At 38.7% G+C, this 13,916-nt stretch overlaps 1 protein-coding gene across 1 annotated transcript in view; it reads left to right on the forward strand.

The window, feature by feature from the left end:
* cyth3a (cytohesin 3a) overlaps positions 1-13,916 on the forward strand; it is a 44,417-nt gene that overhangs the window by 28,587 nt on the left and 1,914 nt on the right. The window contains exons 8-12 of the mRNA XM_083904286.1: positions 2,603-2,751; positions 2,859-2,970; positions 7,374-7,450; positions 11,146-11,217; positions 11,428-11,582. Of these exons, the coding sequence (XP_083760412.1) occupies positions 2,603-2,751; positions 2,859-2,970; positions 7,374-7,450; positions 11,146-11,217; positions 11,428-11,582 (565 nt within the window). The remainder of the gene's footprint in view (positions 1-2,602; positions 2,752-2,858; positions 2,971-7,373; positions 7,451-11,145; positions 11,218-11,427; positions 11,583-13,916) is intronic.

The following is a 13,916-nucleotide window of genomic DNA, read 5'->3' on the forward strand; positions in this document are numbered from 1 at the left end:
ACAATTTAAGATGGTAATACAGATTATACACTTTTTAAAACTGTCATTTTGCAAGTGCAATCCTACTGTACATATTATGGTTAATACTGTGCAGTCTATTCTAATTTGTATAATCTTAATAGTCCATATCTTTCTCCATTCTAAATACAGAGATGCAGAAATGCAACATTTATGATCTATTACCTTGAATCTGACTGTCTTTGTTGCTGCGACAGAGGATTATCTTCCTTTATTTTATCTGTCCACCTTTATATCGAGCTATATCTCATATATTTGGACCTCGTCTAGAAAAAGACGCCTTAATCCAGACGATGAATAAACACGTATGTGATACTCGTATATCACCATATAGGTGACAAATGATGTGTTGATATGAATGTGTGTATAGGGACCTACAGTTCAGTACATGTTTTATATTATTATTTACTGTTGGGAGTTAATTTAGATGCTACTGTGTGAAATAATATGAAGACGTACAGTATGTTAGGTAACGAAACACAAGGGGCTGGAAGAAATATTTAATATTTAATACTGGACACATCCAGCTTAAAAGTAGTGTTAGAATCAGACTGTTATATGCTTAAATGACGCTGCTTCATCACCATCATTAATTCTTCTTGCAGTTACCACCATCATCATCATCACCTCCTGTGTGTGTGTGAAGCTACTCTTTCCTCTTTTTTAAAATGTGTGGCAGACAACCAGCAGGAAGTGTGTCAGTGTGAGGACACAGACAGACTGACTGACACAGACAGACAGAGTGGAGTGAATGAATCATTTACATGCAGCCAGTGACCCGTGTGAGTCTGAACATTAACACACAGCAGAGTGAGGACGCTCCTGCACACACGCACATTTGTGTTGTTTTTTTTGCACAAATGTAGAACAAGAGATTAATGTACGGGAAATATACGCCAAATTGTTCAAAAACAGAGCCCTGAAATGCAAGAGATGATGATAGTAAAATCAACATGTATGCAGATGAGATCTTATTTTTCTGCATGAACGCACATAAGCAGAATCATAAATACCTTACTATTCCTCGGGGGGTTGGAAATATGATTTCATTACAGCTCCGACAACTAGAAATAGAAAAATAAAAGAGATGTTACAGTGTAAAAAGCTATATATACAATAGAAATATGTATATATAGGGCACAGATTTAAACGTGCCAGATGTGTAGTAAAACTGAGACTAAAATAGAAAAATATTGTAGCAAAACAACAACAGTTTAAGAATAATCTGATGTTCCAAAGAGGATAATGAAGTCAACGTATACGCAGATGATATCCTGTTGTAATTACACAACTGCAATACAATAAAACAGTGCATTTTTTAGTTGATATTTAACTGTCTTTTCCTGTGTTGTATAGTGTTCTACATCATATATGTAATTTAGCTGTGGGAGACAAATATATAATGTAGATGTACAGATACAAATTGTGTATAAATACCAGGTTTGGGCAACACACTCTCATAGCTATTTTATTTCTCTTTCCGTGGTAGAAATGTACGGCGCCCCGGAAGTGACATGAGAAAAAATAAAAATTGCCAATTTTTTTTTTTTTTTTTGGAATCTCAAGTTTCAAAGTCGAGGTCTCGAGTTTCCCAAAAAAATATGAAAAAAAAAAAATCATAATTTTTCTGGAAAGTCGAGGTCTCGAGTTTCCCAAAAAAATATGATTTTTTTTTTTTCATCATTTTTCTGGAAAGTCGAGGTCTCGAGTTTCCCAAAAAAATATGATTTTTTTTTTTTTCTCATCATTTTTCTGGAAAGTCGAGGTCTCGAGTTTCCCAAAAAAATATGAAAACATTTTTTTTTTTTTTTTTTTTTTCATTATTTTTCTGTAAAGTCGAGGTCTCGAGTTTCCCAAAAAAATATGAAAAATATAAAAAAAAAAAAATACATTTCATCATTTTTCTGGAAAGTCGAGATCTCGAGTTTCCAAAAAATTATGAAAATATTTTTTTTTACAAAATGTTTTTTTTTGAGGAAACTCAAGATCTCAAGTTTCATACTCGAGATCTCGACTTTCCAAAAAATTTTGAATTTTGAATTTTTTTTTTTTTCCATATTTTTATGGAGAACTTGAAATCTCGACTTTGAAACTCGAGATTTAAAAAAAAAAATTTTTTTGTCATTTTTTTTTTTTCCTGTCACTTCCGGGGCTCCGTAGAAATTATATATAGCTATATAGCTATCTATATAAAGTTATATATATAATATATATAAATTGCCTCAGTATTAAAACTGAGACTAAAACACAGACAAATTGTAGCAAAACAACAACTGTCTAAAAAGAACCTGATGTTCCAAAGATGATAATGAAGTCAACGTATACGCTGATGATATCCCGTTATATTTACACAATCGTTACACAATAAAACAGTGACTTTTAGTTGGTATTTAATGGTCTGTTCCAAGTATAAAGTACCCCCCATTATTTGTGGTTTAGCTGTGGTAGAAACACAGATATAACGTAGCTGTACAGAGATACAAAGCATGTATTAGTACCAGGTGTAAACAAGGTGTTAATACGCGTCTGTGGCTTGACGCACACTTTTGAAAACCCGATTAATTTCCCTCCTTGTTGCCCTCAGACACCTGCTACGTGCTGTCATTTGCCATCATCATGCTGAACACCAGCTTACACAACCCCAACGTCAGAGACAAGCCCCCCGTGGAGCGCTTTATCTCCATGAACAGAGGCATTAATGAAGGAGGAGATCTGCCAGAGGAGCTTCTCAGGGTAAGGATTTCCCCGTCACGTGTGACTGATCTGTGCGATGGTTCCATACCAATAAGCTCCGTCCTCACGTTTGATGAATGCGTCTCCTCTCCCCTCCTCGTCTGCAGAACCTTTACGACAGCATCAAAAACGAGCCCTTCAAAATCCCCGAGGATGATGGGAACGATCTGACGCACACGTTCTTTAACCCTGACAGAGAGGGTTGGCTCCTGAAGCTCGGTATGTGCACTCACTTACACTAGATTATGTTAAATGATGTCTATTTTTACTGCTCTGTGTGTGTGTGTGTGTGTGTGACTGGATTATGAAGATGATAACGTTTATTTATTTGTTTGCTTGTCCAAACCGTGACACATTTACTGGGAATTTACGACGCATCTTTTAAATGAAACCTTTTATTTTGTCAGTGTAAATCACGGATTGAGCTGTAAATTAATTCAACGAGATAATCTGGAAACAGCTACGTCACCAGACGTGTAAAGCTATGATTGGTTAACATTAAAAAAAAAAATGGGTTTGAGCACACATACCCATTTTTGCGTCTGTACTTCTTCATCTCATAATCTCTCCTCTTTCAGTGTTTCCCCGACTGTCTTCTTCTTCTTCCTCCTCCTCGTGATTTCAGCGCCTCCTCTGTTCAGACCTGGTACTAACATCTGTCCACAGAAAAGGTCTTCTGTTAGTGTGTTTTAGGTATTACTCATGTTGTGGGGACCTAAATATGTTTGCACAGTCACATTGTGGGGAATCGAGTCCCAATAATGAAGTTTATTTATTTATTAAATTTTAAGGGTGAAGACATGCTGTATGGTTAGGGTTAGGTGAAGGTCTGTATTAGTTAAAGGTGCAAAAATCCTAAAATCCTCCTAATATCTCACAGAGACTCAGGAATAATGTTCATATAACAAACTGAACTCACCAACAACAACAGTACAGACAAAATATTTGCATTAAAAAATATATTTTGCAGACTGCAAATCATGTTTATGTTTTGAAATCACGTTTTGGCGTCATGTGGCGCCACCTACCGCCGTCTACCAATCATTGCAGTCAGTAGAGTCTCAGCTGTCGAGCAACCCACGGGTTGCCAGTTACGTCAGAAAACGAAACCTAAAAGACCTCGGTGTTTTGAATTTGAATGTAGTAACTGTTTTTGGCCACATTCTTACATATGGCGCCTTTAAGTTTAAGGTTAGAGAAAAGGAAATGTCCTACATGTTAATGTCCTCTGAAGACATGGACACCAGACTGTATTATAGACTGTATGTTTATCAGATTAGAGGATTTATTTCATTCATTGGGACCATTTATAGTGCGTTCCATTTACACTCGAAGACAGAAGTCGGAACTCGTACGGAGTTGATCGCATTCCAGGACGCAAACGTATCTCGGGGGTTAGCTACGCTGTGTTTCACAGTCACAAACATCCCATCAACAAGTCCACCGATAAATAAAGGACTTATTTAATATCAAACAAATACGACAAAAGTGCAATTAACGTTAAAACTAGCACAAGTTTTGTGGCGGTTTATTGGAGTTGGAAATCCAAATTTAACTCGGAAATTCCCACTTCGTACGACAACTGGAACCTGTAATTCCAGGCCGTGTCGGGATCACAGAGGGCGGATGTTAAAAACCAGGTCTGAACGTGGTCTAAGTCTCTCTGTCGTGGTGAATTTTGTTGCTTGCTGTCTTTTGTTGTTTTTGTTCCTCACTTCCTGTGATTTGTTCTGTTCTGTTCTGTGGTGGCTGTTCCGTCTTAACTCTCTGTCACAGGAGGTAGGTACGCTCCTTCCTCCTCTGTCCTCATGCTTCATCAATGATTCTGCCCTCATGCTCCCTGGCAGCCATGATCCCTTTTAGCACACCGGGCCCCGGCGCACGTTAGCCACCTCCTGTAATTGGTTTCCTGTTAACTGGGCAAATAGGTCACGGCATTATGAGGTGCTGAGTTATCGCAATTTAAGGCTAAGGTGAGTTGGAGGTCAGTGAATCCCGTGTTATGCATCGTGGGGACCGGCTGCATTCCCTCTGAAGGAGGCTGAACGACACTCAGGGCTCGTCTCATTCAGTTCACCTAAACCATCTCTGAAACAGGGAAACGGTGGCAAAATCCAATATTATCTAGCGCTATGCTAACAAAACAAGTTAAAGGTCCAGTGTGTAACATTTAGGACAGTTTATTGGCAATAAATGTAACAGAGTAGTTAGGGGTGGGGGGGGAAATCGATTCACATAGGAATCGCGATTCTAATCATCCACGATTCTGAATTGATTCATAAACTTCACAAATGAATTAAAATTGTTACTATTTTGAAAATCCACACAAAACACCAGTTTGTGTACAGTTTATTTCTGTAACTTATGGGAGAAAAAGGCAGCTAGCATAAGCTTTTATTTATGCAGTATGTACAGTAAGTAAGTTTTAATTTGTTTTGAATGAATAAATGTTAACATTTGTCTTAAGTTTGCCTTTGTGTGATCACATTATCACATTATCTTATACAAACTCTATTGTTTGATGCCATCATTTGCCTTAACACACTATGCATTGTATCAATTTTTGAATCGAGAATTGTATGAATCAAATCGGTTGAATCGAGAATCGACATTGAATCGAATCGTGAGCCACCCAAAGATTCACATCCCTGATAGTAGCCATAAGTTTGCATGTGAAAGTGTATTTGTAAGTCTTAGAATAAGCCTTTTACATGTTTTTTAGGGTCTTGTTTTACGGACGCCGCCATTTTCTGCCACTGTTTCTACAGTAGCCTAAATAGACAAAGTAGATTTGAGGTGGAAATTTACTACAAAATCTTTTTTGTCCTATTTGAGACGTGCTCTGTGTGTCACTCAGCGTCTGCTGCTGCCATAACATGCAGTCATGCTCCAGCTTCAGCGACTGAGCTGCTTGAATGCATACGTATACGTATACGTATCCTGCAGTGAAATAAAGGATGCTACTTTTCCATATTTGACCCCTCTGTGACCCTCCCTCCCTCCCTCTTCCTTTCTTTCCTGCTCTATATTCCACCTGCCAGATCATTTTCGGAAGTTAGTGAATCCCACGTTAATTTTAGCTCCATCATGGAGCAGCACCTGCTTAATGAGGAGAGGATTTTCAGTCCGACACAGCTGCTGCTGCTGAAGAGGTGAAACTCCAGCAGCTCTCGTAACAACGCTACAGTGCGCTCGCTGCTCACCATCATCATCATCATCATCATCCAGCATGATATAAAAATAAAATGTAGACATTGTTAGGGATATTTTTTTCTACTAACTGTGAAGGAGCCAGAACAACTCAAAAGACTCATTTATATTCTCCAACCTTCTGTCCGTAGCTAACGACGAGGATCGGCTAGTAAATGTGGTCCAGGGACAGTTTTCTTTATAAGCAGTTGAATATTTAGGTCAAAACATCAGGAAAAACGTGCCTTAAAACGTCTTCAGACAAATACTGTTCATATTTAATGTGCATCGTCTTCTTCTTTGAGCCTCACATACTTTAAGTCGTTATTTTACTTTACTTTAAAAGGGGTAAAAATGCAGTGTCTGCGTTTTAAAGTCATAACAAATTAAACAGTGTTTCTGTTGTATTTGACTTGTTCGTGCAAGTATAGAATAAAAATGTGGGTCAGGAGAACTTTACATTATTGATAAGAACAGCAACAGCTGCTCGTTCTGCTCACTCAGCAAACTGTGTTATTATGAAGACATCATCAACATTTTTAAAATAACACGTGACATCAGCGATGGTGTGACCAACGGAAAAAATCTCCTAATCCCGATAATCCACTTATTAAGACAGATGGACAGATTTAGTCTTACATTTGAACAGTTTAACCGCAAAGTAATTGGTTTAAATGTGATTTTATTTGAAATAAAGCTGCAACTATTGAGCATTTTTCATAATCTGTGCATCTGTGCGTCAGAAAACGTTGAAAAAAAGGTTTCTCAAACCTGAAAACGATGACGTTCTTGTGTTTTCTTTCCTATAGTGGAGCAAAGAAATGAGGACATGTTCAAATATAAGAAGATGGAAAATCAGAATTATTTTGAAAAAGTCTCAAACTGATTTGTAGAACTTTTTGAAAATGACAAACAAAGAGATTGTGTGGTCGTGGCCTTCATCGTCACATACTCTTTACGTGGTGTGAACCCGGTCTGGCAGTTCTACTGGAAGGTGACACTGGGTTCAACTGTTTTCTCAAGCCCTCCTCCTCCTCCTCCTCCTCCTCCTCCTCCTCCTCCTCCTCCTCCTCCTTCTCCTCCTCCTCCTCCTCCTCCTCCTCCTCCTCCTCTTGCTCTTTGTCAGCCTTCAGGCATCAGTCAAACTCTGGGGACAGGGAGCGGTTAGTGAAGGCAGAATCCAGCCTCTCTGATTGGGCCTAATAACACAGACAGATGATGATCAGAGCCAGATGTGGCGCGTGGTTCTAAAAAACCTCAGCCTGCACACACACACATGCACACATACACAAACACACACTCACACACACACACACACACACACACACACACACACACACACACACACACACACACACACACACACACACACACACACGGCGTCACCTCTCTGCTCTCAAAGGAAACCTTTGCTGTGTTTTTCTTCTCCACAGGCGGTCGAGTGAAGACGTGGAAGAGACGCTGGTTCATCCTCACCGACAACTGCCTTTACTACTTTGAATACACAACAGTGAGTTTGCTTTTCTGTCGCACAAATACCACAATAACGTAGCTTTAACTCCTTATATGGACATCCTGGGGGTGTGTGTTTATAGGTCACATCTTCAGCCTTTATAAAATGTGTTTTTTTCTCTCTTCTTATGTGTTGTGCAGAAGGCACAAAATAGACCTTGGGTTAGGGTTAGTCCTTAATATCCAACAGTCCAATACTCAATAGTCCAATACCCAATAGTCCAATACCCAATACTCAATAGTCCAATCCCCAATAGTCCAATATCCAATACTCAATAGTCCAATATCCAACAGTCCAATACCCAATAATCCAATACTCAATAGTCCAATATCCAACAGTCCAATACCCAATAGTCCAATACCCAACAGTCCAATATCCAATAGTCCAATATCCAATAGTCCAATACCCAATAGTCCAATACCCCAATATCCAATAGTCCAATACCCAATAGTCCAATACTCAATAGTTCAATATCCAATAGTCCAATACCCAATAGTCCAATACTCAATAGTCCAATACCCAATAGTTCAATATCCAATACTCAATAGTCCAATATCCAATAGTCCAATACCCAACAGTCCAATACCCAATAGTTCAATATCCAATAGTCCAATACCCAATAGTCCAATATCCAATAGTCCAATACTCAATAGTCCAATACTCAATAGTCCAATACCCAATAGTCCAATATCCAATAGCCCAATACCCAACAGTCCAATACCCAACAGTCCAATACCCAATAGTCCAATACCCAACAGTCCAATAGTCCAGTAGTGTCTGTTTTATTTTTATTTTTGTTTTATAAAAACGAGCCAAGTGAACATTAAACCGTGACGTATTTCCAAATTTCATAAATTCAATCTGGGTCTAACCACTATACTACACTTAAAATCAGGTCAGATTTTTAAATCCTGGCATTCTTTAGGCTACAAAAACCATGCAATTCATATAAAATATGAATTATAAAGTACTTATACTCTTAAATTCCAACACATGTAAGGTAGTATATTCAATTTCTGACAATAAACGCTCCTAAACGTTAAATAAATGGACCTTTGTTCAGTCCAAATGTTAAAATAAGTCTAGTATAGACTGATAAAGTACAATAGTGATGGTATTTAATCATCTCACGCACACAGATTTACACACACAGACCTTCCAGATGTCGCCCCTTTGACTGAAATAATCCTCTCACACACACACACAATAATTAACATGAGGCATCATGGGAAACATCTGTAGAGTCCGTGGCACACATCTGGACGCCGCAGCCGCCGCTATGCCATAAACCAAGTGCTGAGAGAGTCACCCCCACGCATCACCCACACACACACACATTCTTGTACTTGCTGCATACTGAGGACTGGGTTGCTGACAAAGTGAGGACCAGCATTTCCACTTTATAAATTAACACAATTACAAATATCTACTTCATGAATGACATCTACAAAGAACTCCTGGTTGCAGTACCACAAAATGTCTGCAGGTGGAGCCTCAGAGCAAAAAGGGCTGGAAAACATTTTTTTTTTATTTTTGGTCCAAAATTTGACAAAAACGTCATGCTATATATACTATGTCATCCAAAATTTGAAAAAAAATGTTTCACCCAAAATTTTTGGTCCAAAATTTGACAAAAACTTCATGCTATACTATGTCATCCAAAAGTTGAAAAAAAAAATTTGACCCAAAATTGTTGGTCCAAAATTTGACAAAAACGTCATGCTATACTGTCATCCAAAATTTAAAAAAAAAATTGACCCAAAATTTTTGGTCCAAAATTTGACAAAAACGTCATGCTATACTGTCATCCAAAATTTAAAAAAAAAATTTGACCCAAAATTTTTGGTCCAAAATTTGACAAAAACGTCATGCTATACTGTCATCCAAAATTTAAAAAAAAAATTGACCCAAAATTTTTGGTCCAAAATTTGACAAAAACGTCATGCTATACTGTCATCCAAAATTTAAAAAAAAAATTTGACCCAAAATTTTTGGTCCAAAATTTGACAAAAACGTCATGCTATACTGTCATCCAAAATTTTAAAAATAAAATGGACCCAAAATTGTTGGTCCAAAATTTGACAAAAACGTCATGCTATACTGTCATCCAAAATTTTAAAAAAAAATTGACCCAAAATTTTTGGTCAAAAATTTGACAAAAACGTCATGCTATACTGTCATCCAAAATTTTTTACAAAAAATTGACCCAAAATTGTTGGTCCAAAATTTGACAAAAACGTCATGCTATACTGTCATCCAAATTTTTTTACAAAAAATTGACCCAAAATGTTTGGTCCAAAATTTGACAAAAACGTCATACATACTATGTCATCCAAAAGTTTAAAAAAAAAAAAAAAAAAATTTGGTCCAAAATTTGACACAAATTGAGTATTGCATGTTATAGCAACCTGAGGAAGTGATTTCAATGAAAACAAAGTGAGGACCGGCCAAAATGTCCTCACTCCGTTAAAATGACCTCACTTTGTTGGTTAAAAACCCTCAGTGGTCCTCAGTATGCCGCAAGTACAAGAACACACACACACACACACACACACACGCGCATGCACACACACACACAGCTGTGAGCAGTCGTCTATGAGCACTTCCTCTCTCTGCTGCACTCACCTCGTTAGGATGAAGATGACAAGCAGGACATGAGGCTGTTCCTCAAGGTCTCTCCTCCTCCTCCTCCTCCTCCACTTCCACTTCACATCTGGCCCCACAAACACAGAGCAGGGCTGCGTGTCCCTCGGGTGTTGTCCCCTACATGACCAGGATGGATAAAAAGGCTTTAAAGGGACAGTTCAGGGGTTTTTAGTTCCTGACAAAAGGTCAGCGCTGACTTTAGCTTGCGTGCGGCCACGAAACACTCACCTCATTAAATCGACATCTGCTTAAATCTACGACATGTTTCGCTGCCTTTGTGTCACATTGTAAAGCGGTCACTCCACACACACCAAACCCCATAGACAAAATCTGCGCTTTTACATCACAACGCACAGGGGGGGGACGTCGATCCACCGCTGCCTCCATAAATAAAAAAATTAATATGTTTAAAGGCGCCATATGTAAGAATGTGGCCAAAAGCGGTTACTACATTCAAATTCAAAACGCCAAGGTCTTTTAGGTTTCGTTTTCTGACGTAACTGGCAACCCTTGGTTGCTCGGCAGCAGAGACTCTACTGACTGCAATGATTGGTAGACGGCGGTAGGTGGCGCCACATGACGCCAAAACATGATTTCAAAACATAAACATGATTTGCAGTCTGCAAAATATATTTTTTAATGCAAATATTTTGTCTGTACTGTTGTTGTTGGTGAGTTCAGTTTGTTATATGAACATTATTCCTGAGTCTCTGTGACATATTAGGAGGATTTTATGATTTATTACATAATGCACCTTTAAATGGGTGATTTGCTTGAATTCAGTGTTTTAAATAGTCAGTCTGGACGTAGCTAAGTGGCACAAACGGACCCTAATAAGGCAGCAGTAAAGCAGCAGCTCCTGTGGCCCAGTGAGATAAAAACGCTGATTTCAGTTCCTCATACAACTACACTTCTAAAAACGATCGCTTTTTTTATCACTTTGATGCAGTATAAATGAATAAAAGTACTCAAATACTCACCTTATTTCCTGGCGATAAGTCTAAGTATGTTGTTGTTGTTGACGCTGGGAGTTTTTGTGTCTCCAGGACAAAGAGCCTCGTGGGATTATTCCTCTGGAGAACCTCAGCATCAGAGAAGTGGACGAGCCCAGGAAACCTGTAAGGACAAACTCCTGACACTGTCTTATCGCTCCTTGAAATCCTTGAAAGTTTGTGAAAACCACCCTAAATAGACACGGGTTATTGATCTGTGTATTTTAAGGGGAATTGGTCCTTGAATTCAATGTGAATCAAAGGTGTGGGAACCCTGTCATCGTCTCATGAAGACTCCAGATAAACATTATATTTGTGTGTGTTTTGTTTCCTCAGAACTGCTTTGAGCTCTACAACCCCAACCACAAAGGTCAGGTGATCAAGGCGTGCAAGACGGAGGCGGACGGACGCGTCGTCGAGGGCAACCACGTCGTGTACAGGATATCGGCGCCCACGCCGGAGGAGAAGGAGGAGTGGATCAAGTCCATCAAGTAAGAGGCGTCCACTCGTTAAAGTTAGCGTGGATCCGTTTACACTGAGAGGGCACTTAGCCAGCGCTGACCCGGTCCCATGTGGGACGTTCTCATGTCTGACCTTGACTGTGAGAAACTGACACACACACTGGTGACTAAATGTGAGTGTGTTTCTCACACTTCCATGCAGATAACACTCAAGAGGTGAGATCTACTCTGCTAATCTCACTTCCTCTTGATTAGTGCTGAGCAAAGGAAAACACACACATTCTCACTGGTGAAAAAAACAGATTAAACTAAGGTTTAAATGTTTGTTTTTTAACCACTGAAGCTCAGAATTAAAAAAATGTTTTGTTTCGTTTTGTTCGTCTTCACCTCTGTCTTTCCATTTAAGACGCAAAGCTACAAAATGCATTCATTTTTGACACAACTTACCATTTTAGAACATGCGACGGCACCAAATTTCATTTATTTATTATCTAAATCATGTTCTAATAATGAAAACATGGGTTTTCTTCCTTTAAAACCCAATGTTTGACTGAATCAACGCTAAATATACAGCAATATTTTCAACAATGAGACATTATTTAATGTATACAATGTTTTTATTTACTTTATCTTAGTCAGTTTTTGACTGTTTTAACAGTTTTATTTTTCGTAAAAAAAAAACTGCTTTTATTGTGAAGTACACCTATATGCATATCAAAACAAAGACCTTAATTTTGAAATTCAGTTAAAAACCATCATGAAGTGTAATAATTGTGACGTTATGATGGAACATTGTGGTACATGCTATTTAACCTCTAGAGCGCCCCCTGTTGACCACACTTGACTCTCATTGGCCCTGAGGTCATTTGAGATTAAGATTGAAACTACAAAATAGTAAATATAATAACATGTATCACCTTTTTGTGGATTAACCCAGGTTAAAACCCCCAATTTTACCTGTTAATTTTAGTGTGAAAGAGTCTACACTGTGTCTTTAAGGTGTTTTTTTGCCATCGTTTCAGCCAATTTATCAAACCCAAACGTAGTCTTGTGATCCTGTGAGCAGACTGAAGGTGCTGCGCTAAATTGGCCCCGTTGGGTAATTGATCAGGTGACTGGTTATTATCCACTCACTGGCAAACACGATCGATATCTGAGCAGAAATAAATCACATTACACACTCCTTCAGCGCTGTAATCATATTAAAAATCCACTCAGCGTGGATGGATGTGTGGCCGTTAAAAGAAAGTGAAAGCTCAATTGCTTCTTCGCGCGACGCTAAAGTGAACGGGCGAAGGAGAAGAGAAGGAGATCGTGTTTCTCCTGGACGTCCTTGGAGAAAATAATGCTGCGTTTGTAATGCTAGTAATGCTAGTTTGAAAACGGCTGCGCTGCGTTTTGTTTAGGCTACATCCACACTGCCCTTTTATCTTGAAAATACATCAACTCTGCTTTAGATACATACTAGCCGTGTGGTGTTTCAACATCCCCAAAACTGAGTACTAAAACGTGCTGTGTTTTAAGCTAGCTGCTGTCCATGCTAGCATGTGTTTTAGCCCTATCATGTTTAGGCGATTGTTTTTGTTTGAAAACTGCAGGGCTGTATTTTAGCGTGGACGGGCAAAAACTGAGCCCTTTGGGAAACAATATTACACAGTTATAAGAAACTGTGTAATATCAGCTGTGCTAACATCATTAGCACAAGGGTTTTCAAATTATCCAATAGCGTTTCAAAGGGCGATTAGCAAACACAATGTACCATTAGAACACTGGTAATGGGCCTCTATACACCTTTGTACATACTCCATTAAAAACAAGAAGTTTGCAGCTAGAATAGTCGTTTACCACATTAACAATGTATAGAGTGTATTTATGATTAGTCTAATGTTATAGTCATTGAAAAAAAGTAGTGCTGTACAATAGGTTAACGCATGACACGTTTCCATGACGACGATGATGCTGCGACACCGGAGTCCAGGCACCGTTTACCAGTTAGCTCCGTTAGCTGCATTAGCTCCTTTTAGCGCCGTTAGCGCACCTACAGTGGAACTGTAGCGGTCTGTTTATTAAAGGAAAAGAGCAGCTCTACAAATAACCAGCGTATCTGTGTAACTGTGTACGTGTGCCTCTGTTTTTAAAGTTTAGCGTTACTTTAGAGATTCCGTTTAACAATCCAGAGTCACTTAAACATGACTTCACGAGCGCCTTTTTTCCAGTTAGTCGTCATGGAAACGCGATGTGCGTTAACGTTGATGCCGTTGACGTTTGACGGCACTATAAAAAAGTACTTTTCCTTCAAAAATAAGGACATTTCTACGTGACCCCCAACTTTTCAACAGTAGTGTATGTTTTAAGTGTGGACAG

The sequence above is a fragment of the Microchirus variegatus genome (genome assembly GCF_963457635.1).
Source record: "Microchirus variegatus genome assembly, chromosome: 17".
In the NCBI taxonomy this organism is placed as follows: Eukaryota; Metazoa; Chordata; class Actinopteri; order Pleuronectiformes; family Soleidae; genus Microchirus; species Microchirus variegatus.